This window comes from Rhinichthys klamathensis, unplaced genomic scaffold (assembly GCF_029890125.1).
Source record: "Rhinichthys klamathensis goyatoka isolate OS25496 unplaced genomic scaffold, OSU_Roscu_1.1 h1tg000147l_1, whole genome shotgun sequence".
NCBI lineage: Eukaryota > Metazoa > Chordata > Actinopteri > Cypriniformes > Leuciscidae > Rhinichthys > Rhinichthys klamathensis.
The window spans coordinates 3,107,379-3,126,044 of NW_026606682.1; the positions used below are offsets into that span (position 1 = coordinate 3,107,379).

The 18,666-nt window shown below is 36.2% G+C and overlaps 1 protein-coding gene across 1 annotated transcript; it reads left to right on the forward strand.

The window, feature by feature from the left end:
* The first annotated feature begins 6,771 nt into the window (after window positions 1-6,771).
* cbln4 (cerebellin 4 precursor) lies at window positions 6,772-18,416 on the forward strand. Its single transcript, XM_056258058.1, has 3 exons — window positions 6,772-7,607; window positions 15,587-15,703; window positions 18,070-18,416. Exons 1-3 carry the CDS (start codon window positions 7,314-7,316, stop codon window positions 18,265-18,267), a joined length of 609 nt encoding a protein of 202 aa, XP_056114033.1. The 5' UTR covers window positions 6,772-7,313; the 3' UTR covers window positions 18,268-18,416.
* Window positions 18,417-18,666: the final 250 nt, after the last annotated feature.

An 18,666-nucleotide genomic window follows, 5' to 3' on the forward strand; every position in this document is an offset into this window, starting at 1 on the left:
CTGAAAATTCAGCTTTATCATCACAGGAATAAATTACTTTAAAAATATATATATTCACATAGAAAAGTGTTGTTTTTAATTGTAATAATATTTCACAATATTACTGATTTTACAGGCTTGGTGAGCATAGACTAAATCTTAAAGACCCCAACCATTTGAACGGTATATTATTTAATTAATATTAATCTAGTTCATGTTGCCTGCATTAATTAAAGGACTTACATGTGAAATATTAGTTATTATTTGTATACCTTCTTCAAAATATTTTAGAATGAATTTGTTTGTTTAATTTCAAAACGTCTATGGCACAACTAAACTTTTGAGATTTGTTTTCTGATTGGTCTGAGCTTCGTGGAACATAAAAACTGAAAATGCATGTGCTGCCCTCTTGACCAGCGCTACACAAAAGCATTTAGGCTGTTGAAGAAAATCACTCCAGCCAAAGTGCTCGGCCGTGACCCCATTGTATAGACCTCAGATTAAACAATTTCTCTTGGCCTGCTTTGCGGAGCGCCTGCCAGGGGTGAAAGCAGCAAGCTGCCAATCTTTTGTCAGCCTGCACAGTCAGGCAAGATTGGGACCAAAAAGTCGCTTTTACCATCAGATGCTTTTCAGTCACCCCATCAGAGGTGGGTTAGCAGGTGCTACACGGTGTGCTGGGCAACTGTGTGAAAAGGATGATTATTAGCAGCTGTCAAAGAGCTCGCGCTATACCTCAAACCTATCGCGTAAATCTCCCAGCGTCCCCTTCACAGAAATTTTTAGGGAGCTACAGGTAGGTGTTTACATTTTTCAGCCTACTAATAGTGGTCTTAAAGGAAAAGTTCACTCAAAAACTAAAATTTTAAAAATGGGTTACACTTTATTTGGTAACTCTTTATTTTACAGTGTCCTTGTTACATAATACTTACCATAGTAATAACAGTAAATTATGTATAATTACAAGTAACTAACCTTAAACCAAACCCTAATCCTAGTCGTATCTTTATAGCAAGTAAAGTAGTTAATTAATATTACTCCGTAATATTAAGTGTAACCCTTTATTTTAAGGTGGCGTAGTTACACTTACTCTAAATGTAAGTACTGAGTAATATTAATTAACTACATTTACTTGCTATAAAGTTACGACTACGGTTATGGTTTAGTTTAGAGTTAGTTACTTGTAATTATGCATAATTTAATGTTATTACTATAGTAAGTACATGTAATAATGTGTAACTAAGTCACCTTAAAATAAAGTGTTACCAATATATGGACTATTTTTTTTTGGTTATTTTAAAAATAATTTTAAGTTCTGTATTTTTTGGTGATCTATTCCTTTCAGAGGGGCATTCTAGAATGGGCTATGTTTGAAAAAGTAAATTAGATACATTTTGATTGTCATTTCTGCATTTTTCTTAATGATGTTCTCTTCAAGCTTCACAGATGTGGTCACCAATTTGTGTCCCACAAAAAAATAAAAAAAATAAAATAAATAGCAACCTTGTTCAGTTTTGGAGCAAAACGAAGGTGAGGAAATTATCACAGATTTTTTTTTTTTTTTGGTGATCTATTCCTTAAAAAAACACATTCTAGAATGGATTCTGTATGACTGAATGAATGAATATTCTGAACAGACTGAAATTAAGGTAGTTTAAACTCAGAATATGATGTAAAATAAGGACTATTTTATGGTTCCTTTAAATAATACATTTTCTGGATTTCATTCATTTTCATAATGTTCATTTTAAAGCTTGACAGACGTGTTCACTTATGGAAAGAGCTGCATGAAGTTTTGTCATTTTATCTCACATACTCCTTTTCCATCAAAGCATTTTGAGAGCCAGTTCGGAGCCGGTGCCTACTCACGAACCAGTTCTTTGTGTTTCAACAGCCAAAGAACCGGTTCTCGGCCAGGAAAATTGGTTCCAAAGCGGCACCAACTCTTTGCTGGACTAGAACCGTTCTTTTACCACGTCAATGCCACGTCGGGGGCTGGGTGCTGGGGGCGGGGTTATTGTGTGACCAACAACACGACGGGAATGGGAAAGCTAAGACATATGGCGACGTACACAGTGACGTAACGACGTCGTTCGCTAGGCTCTCTAGTCAGTGGAAAAACAAACAGGTTCTGAGAAGGTTTGCAAGTTGAACCAGCACCACTTCCGAACCAGTCCTTTTTTGGTGGAAACGAGGTAACAGAAAACAGTGTTTGAGTTTGGAACAACATAAAGGTGAGTAAATAATGACAGAATTTAATTTTGTTGTTGTTGATGATGATCTGTTTCTTTGAGACATGCATTCTAGAATTGATTCTGTTGGTTATAAATAAAGAATAATTAAACATAATAAACTTAAAAAGTGTTATACCTGTTATAACTCCAGTCTGGGGAGCAAGAGAGAGTTTTTTCCCCCTTCATTTTAATTCTGTGGATTTTTTAACCTTCTCTCTAGACTGGCAGATTTGTTTGGATACCCCTAGAGAAGCCGGTTTGTTTGAACTCCAGGAAAAGTGCAGAGCTTTGTTTGATGGATTTTAATGTCATTTGCTTTCTAAGTCAATGTCAGCTTTGGGGAGGTGCTCACCCAGACGCCTTTACACCCAAACGCTGCAGGCCCAGCATTACTTTGTGCTTTGAGCAAGGACTCGCATAGAGTTACACTCACACATAAGCACAGACAACTTCACAGCACTCCAAAGTCCTCCGCTCGCTCCACAACCCAGTGAATCATAACGTTGCTCTGAAATGGTCCAATGAGCCAGTCCTTCTCTCTCTTTCCACAAACATTGCCAATGGGGTCGTGTCAACTAGCCTTTTCTTCTCGCTCCCAGCAGTGCTTACCTGGCTGAGAAGACAGCTAGCCTGCAGGTCACAGGGGGTTGATTCGTTTGCAGTGCTTCAAGTCCAGCTCATTTATCTTACTCTCATCCAGGAATAGATTCACGGCTTTCTCTCCCCAGCTGCTGTCCAGGTGACTGGTCCAGCAAAAATCCAATACTCTTAATCAAATATTAACTCCTTATGTCATCATTTGTGTTAAGAGGCTTACAGGCTGGTTTAAAAGTAATAATTCTGGAAAACTTTAAGAGTTTTACATTTTTCCCCGCCATTGACGGAAATTTCCGTCTTTTCTGAGACGATGCTTCCACCGCCATAGGCCATGTGGAAATGTCCAGCTTTTTACTGTTATACGGTAGGGGACGCTATTACCAACCCGATCTCACGGCAATTCGTATGAATTTTACGATGTGGCTAATTCATACGAAATCATACAAACTCACTCATACGATTTTTGCTAAATCGTACATATTTTACGAGTTTCCCCATTCGTATGAATTCATATGAATGACCTGCCCCCCCCCAAACCTACCCACTGGGGTTTAGACAAATCATATGTAGCCACCTTTTACTCATTTGTACGAATTCATACGAATTGGTCGTGAGATAGCGTTGCTATTACATATCTTCTGAAAGAGTACTGAATCTCCTGATTAAGAGTCTCCATGGACATTAAGAAGATGCAGAACCAAGCGATAGCATAATCAAATGCATATGTAAAATAACGCGATCATCAACATTAAACAGCATATACAACAAAACAGCCTAATGTTATCCAATGAAATGTTGACCCAGGATGTAATATAGGACTGTGAATCTTTGGGGGTGTTGATGGACGCGATCTATGATTGGATCATTATTGCAGTGGTTGTTATGTTTCTAGCATGCTATATGTTTGTCAGCAGTTCTTCTAACCCTAATTGATGGAGTGTGTAGCTTTTCATTTCTTAAACAAGCATGTAGGAAGACACATCATGGCCATTTTCCAGGATGACAATGTCAAGATTCATCAGGCTCAAACTGTGAAAGAATGGTTGGGAGGGAGCAGGAATAATCATTTTCACACATGAATTATCACCTTTGAGTTCAGATCTTAAATTCATTGAGAGTCTTTGGGATGTGCTGGAGGAGACTTTACAGAGCGCTGGACTCTTGCATTGACAATACAAGACCTTTACCAAAAATGTATGCACCTCTTGATGGAAATAACATCACAGCATGTATTGAAAAGTTACACACTACATCAATTAGGGTTAGAAGAACTGTTGCCAAACATATAACATGCTAGAAACATAATAATCACTGCAATAATGATCCAATCATAGACTCTTAAAGTCCCCCTTGTGAAAATCAAGCATTTAATGTTGTTTATATGTCTATGTTGTGTTTTTAATATGCTTTAAGTCAACACCATTGTTGAGTATTTTCTCCTTAAAAAAACTGCAGTGAACCAAAGACAGTCGGTTTGAAATCGCTGGTGTTTCTGACGTCACAAACTACCTTGTAACCAATCAGATCAACGTGATCGTCAACGAGTGGATCTCTGAGCTGAGTGAGTGAGTGGAGGCGGGGCTCATATTCATAGAACGTATAGAACCATGTATACTAAATTAGGCAAGGGTGTAGAGTTACATTCAAGCTATTTTAAGCCATGAAGAATGTTTTTTCACTGAGAAAATGTTTAAATATGTCATTTCGGTGATCAAAGATGAGTTTTAAGGTATACAATTATTGACCCCATTTGCCTATTTACATCCAAACAGCGATTTTTTTTTTTTTCGCTGGCAAAAAGCATAAAAAGCCATTATGACTTTTTTTTTTCATTTTGCATTCACTACTTTTGTGCACATTTCCCACCAAAATGTTCTTACACCCTATTGCCGGTTTCTGGTTTGTCCCTCTTTGAACCCACAAGCCTTGCCGTTTCAGAGATACTCTGACTGACCCAGTCGCCTTGCCACAGCATCCAAAACGTTGATTACGAGAACTGATCGTTTGCTTACCATCTAATGATATTTATATATGTGCCCTATTTTTGAAACCAGTCAAACGACGTCCTCATCATTAGTGAAATTACCAGCAAGATGTAGGTTACAATCTCCTTAAGATTTTACATAGTTTAGAGATTACCGAATGCCCAATGATCTTTTTGGTGAATGACTTTGATCCAGAAGATTCACATGTTTAGAAGGGTCTAAACATGTGAAACATTTATGAATTTTGAAATATGCATGACCACATCGGATGCTGTTTTTCTAAGCAAGAGACACTCCATCCACACTTGGGCGCTGTATACTAAATGTGCATCACTGCAATGCTGTCCTGTTGTTCACACTATGTAATCATGAGTTTAGAGTCAATATGTCTTTCTCTTATAGAAGACTAACATTGGGAAAGTGGAGAAAGGTGCTGAGAGGAAAATGAAGAACATCATGAAGGTAAACAGCCATAACAGCTCTCATTTATTCAATAAATTCCCAAGCATCTCAATAGGTCCCCAGGTGAGTTAACTGTTAATTTGTGCTTGCAAATATTCCATCCTTAATTTGTTCCATAAATGAAAAGCCTTGCGTTGCTCAAGAGAGATTGAAATCAGCGAGTTGAGCCGAGTACAAAGTGTATTGTTCATTTTTCATTGACTTCTGAACTTCTTCATTATCTTATGGAAAAAGGTATTTTTTTTGCTGTCTGCAATAACTTTATTTAATGACCCTGCATTTAAGTATTGAGTCCTGATGAAAGCAATTCATTTATAATCTTATATAATCACTATCTATAGACACACACACACACACACATAACTACAGAATTGCATTGCTTAATAGTCCAACATTAGAGCAAATGACATTCACGGCTCCAACTTGAGATGCATAAAGTAGCGCCAAACGCATAAAGCCAAATATTGAAATGCTTCTCTGCTCCATTATAGATTGCACATGAATTGCTTGTCCTTCTTATAACTTCACTCAGTATTTTCTTCAATTTTGAGGCCTGTGTCTGAAATGCAGTATTCCCTTTCCTGCAGTGACTGTGACTCAATTTGTTTTTCCGGGAAACATCCAAGTATCTTCTGTTGCTTCCGAAGGGCAGTACTTCATGAAAAAATGTGGACTTCTTCATCCTGTTCAAAAGTTTTCATCCCCGGCTGCATCATGTTTCCTTCTGGAGCATCAGTGAATGTTTAAACCTTTTTTTTCATAGTTGTGTTTAAGTCCCTCAATTGTCCTCAGTGTGAAAAGATGGATCTCAAAATCATACAGTCACTGCTGGAAAGTGTTCAAATATGCAAAAGATGCTGGAAAACTGAAAGATTAGCCGGAGCTGGAGGGTTTTTCTGAAGAACATTGGGCAGTTTCTGCTCAGGACAAACAAAGGACTCAAGAACAACCATCACAAAACAAAAAAACAGGTAACGACACACAGTATTAAGAATCAAAGGTATGTCAACTTTTGAACGGGGTCATTTTTATAAATTCAGCTACTTTTTTTTCATCTTTTACATCTTTTATGTAAAATATCGTATTCAGAACAGCACTAAATAAAATATAAAATGCATTTTTTATAATCCCTCGTATTTTGTTAAAATAATTAACATTTAGCAGATTCTGCAAGGGGTATGTAAACTTTTGAGCACGACTGTATATACATATTAATTTAATACAAATTGGCAATATAGTAATATAAATGTTAATAATTGTTATTATTAATACATTATAATTAATATCTTTAGTATACAATATTTATTAATGGTATTAATAATAATAATAATTGGTATATTGATATAAATCATTAAATATATTTAATTACATAAATATTATTTTTATTAATCGTAATAATAATAAGTATTATTGTTTATAAATATAAATACTAATAAAAAACTTTACTTAATTGCCTATGTGTAACACTATTTAAAACATGTCTTTTTGCTGGATGTCAGGTGGATATTGAAAAGTCATCTGACGTTACGCACCAGTCGTCACAGTGAGTTTATAGTCGGGCGTCATTAAGAGTGTGCGCGCGCTCATAGAAGTGTCTTGTGGTTTAGAGAGAGAGAGGAACATCCACAGATGTGTTAAGGGGTCATTGGGGGTTTGCTTTAGTATCCTTCTCTATTTTTATGGCGCAAAACTAATATGGACACGAAGTGGCGATTGCCCATGCATTGCGGATAATCTCTGTGCGCACTGAGTGGATTTTTACGCGGAGTCACCAGGAACCCAAGGAGAACCTGCATCTCTCCAAAACTCGTCTGACAAATCTTCTGGAGTTGAAAACTATCAGAATCAATAACACACAGGGAAATAAGTATAACAATCAAAAAATGACTATAGATATAAGGTTGTTGCATCCACCTACGCGCATTTGGTGATTTGTAAATCAGCAGCTGGTGTCCGGACGGATGTTTGGCGTAAACGAGCACGAACACGGAGCAGAAGCGAAGTGACGGGATCGGGAGAGCCGTTTGGATTTTGGCTACATTGGAGATCGTTCATCATGGTGTCCATAAAGCCCTTAAATAAGGCGTTTGTCGACTGCGTGGCTCTTTTGTTCTGCCTGGCCGTCATGTTTGAGTTGGCTTTTTCTCAAAATGACACGGAACCCATCGTCCTGGAGGGCAAATGTCTGGTGGTTTGTGACTCGAACCCCGCCGACTGGAAGAGCTCGTCCTCGCCGCTCGGCATCTCCGTGCGCGCCGCCAACTCCAAAGTGGCTTTTTCTGCGGTGAGGAGCAACAACCACGAGCCCTCTGAGATGAGCAATAAAACGAGAATCATATATTTTGACCAGGTAAGGTTAATATTCATGTTTTTATGCATGTTGAGACGAATAGTATTTTTCTTTGACTTGGACTTTTCAGACCATCCAGGTAAAGCTCGTGGTTTGGACTAACAGTTTTGGGTTACACGTAATACACTGTTTACTCCCTATTTCTCAGGGTATAGTCACTTTATGTATACAGTAGTTTCATACATTAAAATACAAATAAAAAAAGATAGTTTAACACACATTGACCTTTTCACAGGCCACCTTCGAGGTATGTTGTCACATTATATGGGGTAAGTTGTCACAACGGAACATGTCATGTTGGCTAAATAAACAGTCAGTAAAAAAATCATGAAAGAGAAAAAATGTAAATGGATTCTGTATATCAAATCATTGTTTTGGCCAACAAATTATGGTAAGTAATGAATTAAAATGACACATGTGACAACTTTCCCCAGTCCCACATTGTTTAAACTTTTGTAATGAATTAAATTGAAGTAATATGTATACCTAGTCAATACTAGGCAGTGTATTTAAAGTGTTGCTTATTTGTAACATAACAGTGATTTTGGATTTTCTTTAGAGGATTTAAGTAAATCTAATATTATGGAATATTCAAATTGGAATATACAAGAGGCATAAAGCAAATTCAATTCAATTGTCATCATTAGTTAATATTCTAAATCAGATTACTGTGATAACTGGAATGAGTGCAGAGCTTTATTATTATTTTGCATTTAACATGGACATTTATTTTACAGAGTAATGTGAAAACAGATGTTCTTACTCAAAAGGAAAAATAATACATTCAAAACTCAAAGTCATTTGGACGAGAGGATATCTGAATTCAGGACAGATTTTCTGTTCATAATTGTACATGAAAGAGTTTGTTTCGTAACCTCAGATAAGAACAGATATTCACAGCTACCCTACTGTAAGAACTGTGTCTAATATTGTTCATGATACATTGCAACTGTGTGCTTGACACTGACAGAACATAAACGCATGTTTTCAGGGTTTCCATTATTGCAGCAGATACACAGGTATGAAATATCACTGTGATGATGGGTCATTAGTGATAAGTCAAACTGTCAGGACTGTAAAGGGCAGAGATTTATTCTTATTGTATTGCTTATTTTTTAGCGGTGTTTGTGTTTTCTCATGCATACGTCTTCATGTTAAGCTTAACTTAAGCTTTATGATTCATTGGAAACACTCATGCATGTGCTGAATTAAAAGCATTCTGTATTTTAAATGACTCCCATTCCACTTTAAATGAACTTTAACATGAAAATTAGTAAGCATGGCTTTGCGTGAATATATTCATATTCACTGTGTGTTTTGGTACACACAGATCTGGCATAGCACGGCCCTGCCTGATTTTATTCAGTTCTCTTTCTTGGTCAAAGACGTGGTCGAATTAATGAGCGAACGTCATTATGCAGAGTCAGATCAAACACAGAGCCAGCATGATGTGCATGCCGAAAAAAAAAAAAAAAACAATTTTATTACCATTATCCTTGAAATGAATGAAAAATTATGCTGGAGACGAGGTCAACGTGTGTTTGTTTTTCCACGATTAAATTGATTCCCAAATGTAAAAGGAGGGACATTTGGAGACGTGTCTCTCTGAAGGCTTCCTACAAACTTTTTCTTATCATTTACTAAACCCCCCTGTTGTTCAAAACCTTGACACAAAAGTGAAACAGAAGAAGACATTCTTAAGATGTTTTCCAATTACAATGAATCGTGACTGAAGATACAAATCCTTCAAAGGGATAAGCACCATAAAAGTTGTCTAAAATAACATTTATGTTATAATGAAGTCATACAATTACTGTAAACCCTAATGCTCAAAATAATTCATTGGTTGGAGTGGGGGAAAACTTAAATTAAACAAATTGGTTTAATCAAATTTAGAACTTTCATTTTTCTTTTGAGTTCACAAAATTGACACATTTTAAGTAATCTGAATTGTTTCGTTATTTTGAGTTTTATTCATTTATTTAATAACTTAATTTAGGCAACCCTAAATTTAACTGAACTGGGAATTCTATTTCCCAGCAGGCTTTACCATGATACTCGAAAGGGAGAGTGATGCTAAAAATGCTAAAATGAAGTGTTATATAATGTTTTTTGAGCAAGATTAATGTTAAAGGTGCTCTAAGCGATGTCACATTATTTGTCACATACAGGAAACATCTCCTCACCATCCGCTGGCTGCCTTTCCCCTGAACACACTGTAAAAAAACGCCGTCTCTGTAGACACTTCAGGCTCCACAAACGGCAACAAAAACAAACTGGGCCAACCCGCACCACGAAACATAACAAACAGTGTTCCAGCCAATAACCGACAAGAAGGATTTGGGGGTGGGGGTTTGGGGGGTTAGTGCGCGGATGAGGAGGAGGGAGAGTCTAGCTAGCCTCCGTTTTGTTTGACAATACTTCGAACGTCAACAAGAAGTGACGTCACCCAACATCGCTTAGAGAACCTTTATGTGGGAGATGTTTATAGGGGGAACTAAATTGCACAACCCGTCATGGAAACCCTTAAAATGAAGTCATAAAATGCATGCATAATTGAAAAAAATAAGTTATGTACACTTGACAATTCCACATAACATAATTTTTTCAATTATGCATGAAGTTTATTTACTTAATATCTTTAAGGCAACGGGTATCCTCACTTTTTTAAAAGTTAAGTCAACTGATCACTTTTACAGTTAAATCTTGCCAAGTTTCCACTACTACATATATTTAAGTTGACATTACATGATAATTTTAAGATAAATGAATGATTGAGTTTACTCAGATATTTTAAGTTGAGATCAATTAAAATGTATGAGTACAAAGTAAATGATTACCTACATTTATATATATATATATATATATATATATATATATATATATATATATATATATATATATATATATATATATATATATATATATATATAATTTAAATGAATCCATTAATCCAGTTCAGAAAACCAATCTGAATTATTTGTTCATAGATCAAACTGATTGATCTGACTGAACTGATTCCCAAATTCAACGATCATTCAATGATCTGTCAGATTGGTCATGGAAAATATCGTTGAATAAGATCTGAAGCCATATGATTTCTTTGTGTGTGGATCAGATTGAATTTTACTTCAATATTCACTGAAAGTATGAAAGGTTCATTAATCACACTGTCCACCTGTGAATGAATCATTCTGTCAATTTTTTTTAATGAATCAATTGATCCAGTTCAGAAAACCAATCTGAATGATTTGTTTATGGATCAGACTGATTGATCTGACTGAACCAATTCCCAAGTTCAACCCGCTGACTCAATGATCCGTTCACATTGGTCATGGAAAAAAAAAATACTGAATAAGATCTGAAGATATTGTATGCCTTCAAAAGACTCTTATGGTGCTTCTGCATCCCTTTTGATGCTCGAAAGCCTCAGTCCCCATTTTTGTAATAGAAAAAGAGACCAACTACTTTATTCAAACACTTTTTGTTCCACACAAGAAGGAAAGTCACATGGGTTTGGAAAAACATGAGGGAGAGCAAATAAATTAGCATTTTAGGATGATCAATTCCTTTAATTCCTAAAGATTTCGCCAGGTAAATTTGTCTCTTTTTGCTGAAATGCACAGGAAGCTGTGTACATTTTGCCCTTGAGGAGCCATTATTCCACTCTCATTGCTTTGGCTGCAGGAACCTTAAAAAAATAATGTAATGTAAAAAAGTGCAGGACTGAGCAGCTGCCCTCAGCCACTGCGCTCCAGACCTTGACACACATAACACCATCCAATCCTCTGGCCCGGCACGTGTCTTGCTCGGGGTACGCCGCAGGGAAAGGTTGCGTGGAGCTCACAGACTGCAAGAGAGAGATTCTGCCCTTGTCAATGTACCAAGAGCTTTGTGAACCAACAAAAGAGCTGGCTGTTTGGGATGCTGAGTAATCCTAGCACATATCACTGCTAGTTTATGTGGAAAGCCTTTTGTTTGCCAAAGATTTTTGCGTCACTGCTGCGCTCCTCTATAAAAATTCATGGATCCGAGACCGTGAGTGAAAATGCTTCATGCGGTTTTTTTTATTTAGTACAAAAACAATTTTTTTTCATGCATTACTATGGAAGCTTGTTTCCGCCACTAAATAAAAAAAAATTAAAAAATAATTGCGACTTTTTTTCTCACAATTGTGAGATATGAAGTCAGAATTGTGAGAAATAAAGTCGCAATTGCGAGATATAAAGTCGCAATTCTGAGAAATAAAGTCGCAATTGCGAGAAAAAAAGACAGAATTGCGACAGAGTTTACATCTCGCAATTATGACTTTATAACACATAATTGCGAGTTTATATCTCGAAATTCTGACATCTTTTCTCAGAATTGTGAGATATAAACTCGCAATTGCGAGTTATCAGACCAATTCTAAGGGGGAAAAAAGACTAACTTTTTTCCCCTCAGAATAGTTTATATCTCACAATTCTGACTTTACAACACGCAATTTCGACTTTATATCACGCAATTCTGACTTTATAACACGCAATTGCGACTTTATATCCATCAATTCTGACTTTATATCACGCAATTCTGACTTTATAACACGCAATTGCGACTTTATTTCACGCAATTCTGACTTTACAACACGCAATTGCGACTTTATAACCTGCAATTGCGACTTTATATCAATAAATTCTGACTTTATATCTCGCAATTCTGACTTTATAACACGCAATTGCGATTTTATATCACGCAATTCTGACTTTATATCTCGCAATTCTGAGAAATAAAGTTAGAATTGCGAGATATAAACTCGCAATTGTGAGAAAAAAAGTCAGAATTGTGAGATAAAAAGTCGCAATTACCTTTTTATATTTTTTATTCTGTGGCGGAAACAAGCTTCCATACTATGACAATTAAAGTGTAAAGTAAAAAAAAAAAATTAACTACACTTTTAAAAATAAAGAATCTTTATTGGCATTGATGGTTCCAGGAACCTTTTCAATGTACAAAAGTGGAAAAAGGTTCTTTAGATGATTAAAATTGCTCTTTTAAGAACTGATCCCTTTATTTTCAAGAGTATATTGTCTTAGTATTTGGTTTGCCTGACATGAATCAAACCCGATGACCGCGTTCTCCAGCATGACTCGAGATTTTCCAAAGAGCATCTTGTTCTTCAGAGGAAGAGCAGAGTTCTGTACAAAGGGGCACATTATCAGTGTCACATTATGACTTATTCATTTTACATCAGAACTTTTCTTTCGTTTGAAAGGTTTCAAAATCTGAAACTTTCTTTGTATTTCCAGGTTTAAATGGAGAAACAAAAACTCCAGTGCTCTCAGACTTTTGGACCGCAGTATTGTAGCTTATATATTTGTGGTCAATCATAAAAAAAAAGCTGAAACGCTCCCTTTTGCTTGAGTTTTTCTTCGACTGTAATAAAGTCAAGATCAAAAGAGAAAGAGAGAGTGCAATGTACAAATTTACCTTTGAGCGGGCTGGGGTCAATGTCCAGACTCCATCCACTCATCTTTGTGTCTACAAAGTGAAGGGAAAACAATAAATACACTTCCTTTTTGATGTTCACTTCAATCAGTGTTACCGAACATGACCTGAAATTTCATTAGTGTTGAGAACACTGGGTTTTAATCCTAGGAAACCTGTTGTAGGGTGTTTGGCCCTGATAGCATTTGATTCCGGTTTAGTTGTCCTATATTTTTGCCACTGTAGACTTTTTTTGCCAAGTCCAGAAAGATTACAGGCAGTGTTGGAGTAACACAATCAGAGTTACGTAATCGGATAACATTTTTTCAAGTAACTAGTAAAGTAGTGCATTACTTTTTGATTTGCAGCAAAATATCTGAGTAAATAAGTTACTTTGTTTTCCCATTTATTGACTAACAGCTCTCCTGTCACCATGTTGGGAGAAATCGGGAGTGTGTGCCCTGTTGTAAACATGATGGTTACCAGTATTCCTCAAAATGAATAAAAACAGTGAAATGCAAACTCAGATATTGCGCAGACCTGGAATAATAAAAGATGATAAATAACTCATATACTTTATGTATTTATTCTCACTTTATTAACAGTACAGGTGTGAATTTACATTTCCTTCAGCCTGAGGCTTATTCATTTCACTTCTGGTGTGAAAGGGCCTTTACATTTGCCACAAACAAACAAACAAGCCCAGCCCAGGTGAAAAAAGTAACGCAAAAGTAACACAACATTACTTTCCAAAAAGAGTAACTAACTAATCCAATTAGTTACTTTTTTAGGGAGTAATGCAATATTGTAACGCATTACTTTTAAAAGTAACTTCCCCAACACTGTGGAGTCTGAGGGGTGTTTTATTGTTTGACCATGTAAAATAAAGAAAATATTTTTGTACATAATGGTGTAGTTATTTAAACCATTTCCCAAACCTAAGTATTAAACTTTAGCACTAATTCCCACAATACATGAATTATACTTCAAATTCTGCAGCTTTTTGAGGAGACTTAAGGCCTGTTCACAACAACAGCAACAATAACTATATTAGTTTATGGAGTTTTTCGGTTCCTTGCCACTGTTGCATTTGGCTTGCTCAGTTGGGGATATTCAAATTAAATGACCCATCATACCACTGATCAGCTCTACCAAACTTGGATGCCTTTTCCAGTAATAAACAAACACTGTTAAGTTGTTTTGATTGATACTGTGAAGCAGCTTTGATACAATCTGTATTGTGAAAAGCGCTATATAAATATATTTGACTTGACTTGAATTTGACTTGACTAGTGTCCACACTAGCGGACGAGATCATTCTGGTTATTCTAAACACGCACTGCAGCTTCGTCATCTGTCACTTTAAATGCTTAAACTTTTTAAAGCAGAATGGATTCTGATTGGCTGTCAATGTTTTTATTATTCATCAGCTGGAGAAATCATTCAAGAAGTGATTCCAACTATATAGTTTCTCTGTGCCGTTATAGTCATAGTTGTGGTGTGGAATTTGCTGTTCTTTTATATTTAGAATGATCAATATCTTGTGTTATTGTTATAGTTATCGTCCTTGTTGTAAATGGGCTTTTACACTATAGTTAAAAAACTGTTATATTGTAAAATATTATTACAATTAAAAATAACGGTTCTATTTGAATATATTGTGATGCAAAGCTGAATTTTCAGCATCATTACTCCAGTCTTCAGTGTTACATGATCCTTTAGAAATCATTCTAATATGTTTTATATATATATATATAGTATATGATATATCTAATATGTATGTATATATGTTTCTGCTCAAGATTTTTGTTGTGCTGCTTAACATTATATAGGAATAATATACAACCACACATTTTTCAGGATTCTTTGATGAATAATAAGAATAAGAAGCTTTGTTGTCATTGTATGCATATGCACACAGTAGTACACATCAATGAAATGGAGTTAGCAACTCTAAAAAAGATGCATAAAACAATAAGTGATAACAAATAACAGAATGGACAGCTCAAATGAACGTTTATTTGAAATGGAAATCTTTTGTAACATTACTTATGTCACGGTAGGAAGTGTATAGCAAGCTGCCACTGTGCTTTAAAAAGTCATCTTTGCATGGTGTCTGTCACTTCAGATGCAGTTTCTGTCTCTCGCGCGAGTGAAAATCCACCTGTGATTGATTGCCCTGCATTTGCTATAGTTCATGGTGCCTCATCACGGCATTAGAATGGAATCACGGTCAGCATATGGCCGTAAGAATGAGAATTTGGTGTGATGGCAGGAGTGTACTTTCATTGCTGCAGAGAATTATAATTGAAAAGTCCAATTGTAACCATGAGTGCATTCGTATTTTATTCCAGCTGCCTTTTCTAATCTGACACTAACATTTTTTCAAGGTCTTTCCTTTGAGGTTTTAACATTGCAATTATACATATTTCACAGAACAAATAATTGTATAGTGTGGATAGGATATTTCAGTGTAATGGTATCAGGTCTGATACCTCTGAAATACTCTTTTGCAGGTTCTTGTCAACATAGGAAACTATTTCACGTTGGAATCCGTCTTTCTTTGTCCCCGGAAAGGAGTCTACAGCTTTAACTTCCACGTTATTAAAGTGTACCAGAGCCAGACTATACAAGTGAGCACATAAAGAATATATTTAATCACTTTAATTTTTATATCATATTTGAATTTCGTAATGAACAGAGTTGGAGAATATAGAAATTGGGTAACATTTGAAGCCTGTATAAATATTGCATTTTAAATGTATTTTTTTATTTATTATACAATACCTTGCAATACACCTTGGATAGTCAGTATATTTAAAGTTAAACATAAACTTAAAGTTTAACAGCTTTTTAACCATTTCCATAGCCTATATTATAATGAGACTTATAATACTTTTATTTACAAAAACATCATTAAAAAAAATCTGTTAACATACATGTTTTATTGTGTTCAGTTACTCTAGTTAAATATATTTAACATGATGCATGTTGTTGAAATTGTTTTTGTAACTAAAAAGCAACAATTATCTTATAATCTATCACAAAAAATGATATGGTAATTCTTGCTTTTTACTTGTAAAAATACTGTAAAATATTCTTTAAATAAAGTACTGTACATTTTCACCATAATTATAAGTTATTTCAAGCTTAATTATAAAAAGTAATTTTAACAATATTTTACAAACATGTCTTGTAAAATATTATATAGATTTTCATTGTAAATATATATAGATTTTCATTGTAAATATAAGGTAATTCATACTTTCTTCTTTATATTTGTACAGCTCTTGCAGTAAAATTGCATGTATTATCTTGTTGAACTTAATTTTTCATTTTATTGTGTGGTAACTTACAATTTACAAATTTTACTGTAGTAGCCTTCCATTAAAATTGCTAACAGTTTTACCATGATGATTACAATTTTTTAATGAAAATATATAGTGGATTACAATATAAGGCACTATGAAAATCTTTATAATATTAAATGCAGGCTTTAAGTCAAGTACGGAGCCCCCCTAGTCCCACTTTGTCAAAAAAATGTATTATAACTATCTCGTGGCCTCAAGATAAGTAACTCGTGGCCTCAAGATAAGTAACTCGTGGCCTCAAGATAGTAACTCGTGGCCTCAAGATAGTATCTCGTGGCCTCAAGATAGTATCTCGTGGCCTCAAGATAGTATCTCGTGGCCTAAAGATAGTAACTTGTGGCCTCAAGATAGTATCTCGTGGCCTCAAGATAGTAACTCGTGGCCTCAAGATAGTAACTCGTGGCCTCAAGATAGTAACTCGTGGCCTCAAGATAGTATCTCGTGGCCTCAAGATAGTATCTCGTGGCCTCAAGATAGTAACTCAAGATAGTATCTCGTGGCCTCAATATAGTAACTCGTGGCCTCAAGATAGTATCTCGTGGCCTCAAGATAGTAACTCAAGATAGTATCTCGTGGCCTCAATATAGTAACTCGTGGCCTCAAGATAGTATCTCGTGGCCTCAAGATAGTATCTCGTGGCCTCAAGATAGTAACTCGTGGCCTCAAGATAGTATCTCGTGGCCTCAAGATAGTAACTCGTGGCCTCAAGATAGTAACTCGTGGCCTCAAGATAGTAACTCGTGGCCTCAAGATAGTATCTCGTGGCCTCAAGATAGTATCTCGTGGCCTCAAGATAGTAACTCAAGATAGTATCTCGTGGCCTTAATATAGTATCTCGTGGCCTCAAGATAGTATCTCGTGGCCTCAAGATAGTAACTCAAGATAGTATCTCGTGGCCTCAATATAGTAACTCGTGGCCTCAAGATAGTATCTCGTGGCCTCAAGATAGTAACTCAAGATAGTATCTCGTGGCCTCAATATAGTAACTCGTGGCCTCAAGATAGTATCTCGTGGCCTCAAGATAGTATCTCGTGGCCTCAAGATAGTAACTCGTGGCCTCAAGATAGTATCTCGTGGCCTCAAGATAGTATCTCGTGGCCTCAAGATAGTAACTCAAGATAGTATCTCGTGGCCTCAATATAGTATCTCGTGGCCTCAAGATAGTATCTCGTGGCCTCAAGATAGTAACTCAAGATAGTATCTCGTGGCCTCAATATAGTAACTCGTGGCCTCAAGATAGTATCTCGTGGCCTCAAGATAGTAACTCAAGATAGTATCTCGTGGCCTCAATATAGCAACTCGTGGCCTCAAGATAGTATCTCGTGGCCTCAATATAGTAACTCGTGGCCTCAAGATAGTATCTCGTGGCCTCAAGATAGTAACTCGTGGTAACTTGAGGCCACGAGTTACTATCTTGAGGCCACGAGTTACTTATCTTGAGGCCACAAGATAGTTATAATATTTTTTTTTGACAAAGTGGGACTAGGGGGGCTCCGTAGTCAAGTGTTATGAAAATTGTAATAAATAAATAAATGTAACCATCATAGAAGTAGATAGATTCATGACATAAATCCTGTAAAACGTGCATACTTGAGATCTCTGTATTGATTTTCTCTCCTCTGTTTCAGGTGAATTTAATGCTGAATGGAAAACCAGTCATCTCTGCCTTCGCAGGTGACAAAGACGTCACACGCGAGGCCGCCACCAATGGAGTCCTCCTGCACCTCAACAAAGAAGACAAGGTTTATCTGAAACTGGAGAAGGGGAATCTGGTAGGAGGATGGCAGTACTCCACCTTTTCTGGCTTTCTTGTTTTTCCTCTGTAAAGCAAACAAAAAGACCACCACCTTTGCTGTCCGATCGTCATTGTGTAACCAGCCCTTCAGCATTAATTGGAGGCACCCAAACGGAATCATAATTCCAGACATTCATTCAGCTGTTGTCTGCGGACTGCTGGAAAATGCGTCGGTGAATCTGGAGACATCTACTTCAGTGCAATATCACTTTCTGCTGAGATCCAGGATTCAACACATCATGTCAGACTGTTTGTTCGTTTCGTTCGTATGTGTGTATTGGGTTTTAGCGTGTGGTTTTTAGTGAAATGAGGGATCCTGATTTAGTATTTGTTAATAAGGTCATTTCCAGTCTTGCCACTTGAGGGCGCAATATTTCAAAAACCTTGCACTGCACCATGCGCATTTAAAAATAAAAATAAAAAATGTAAT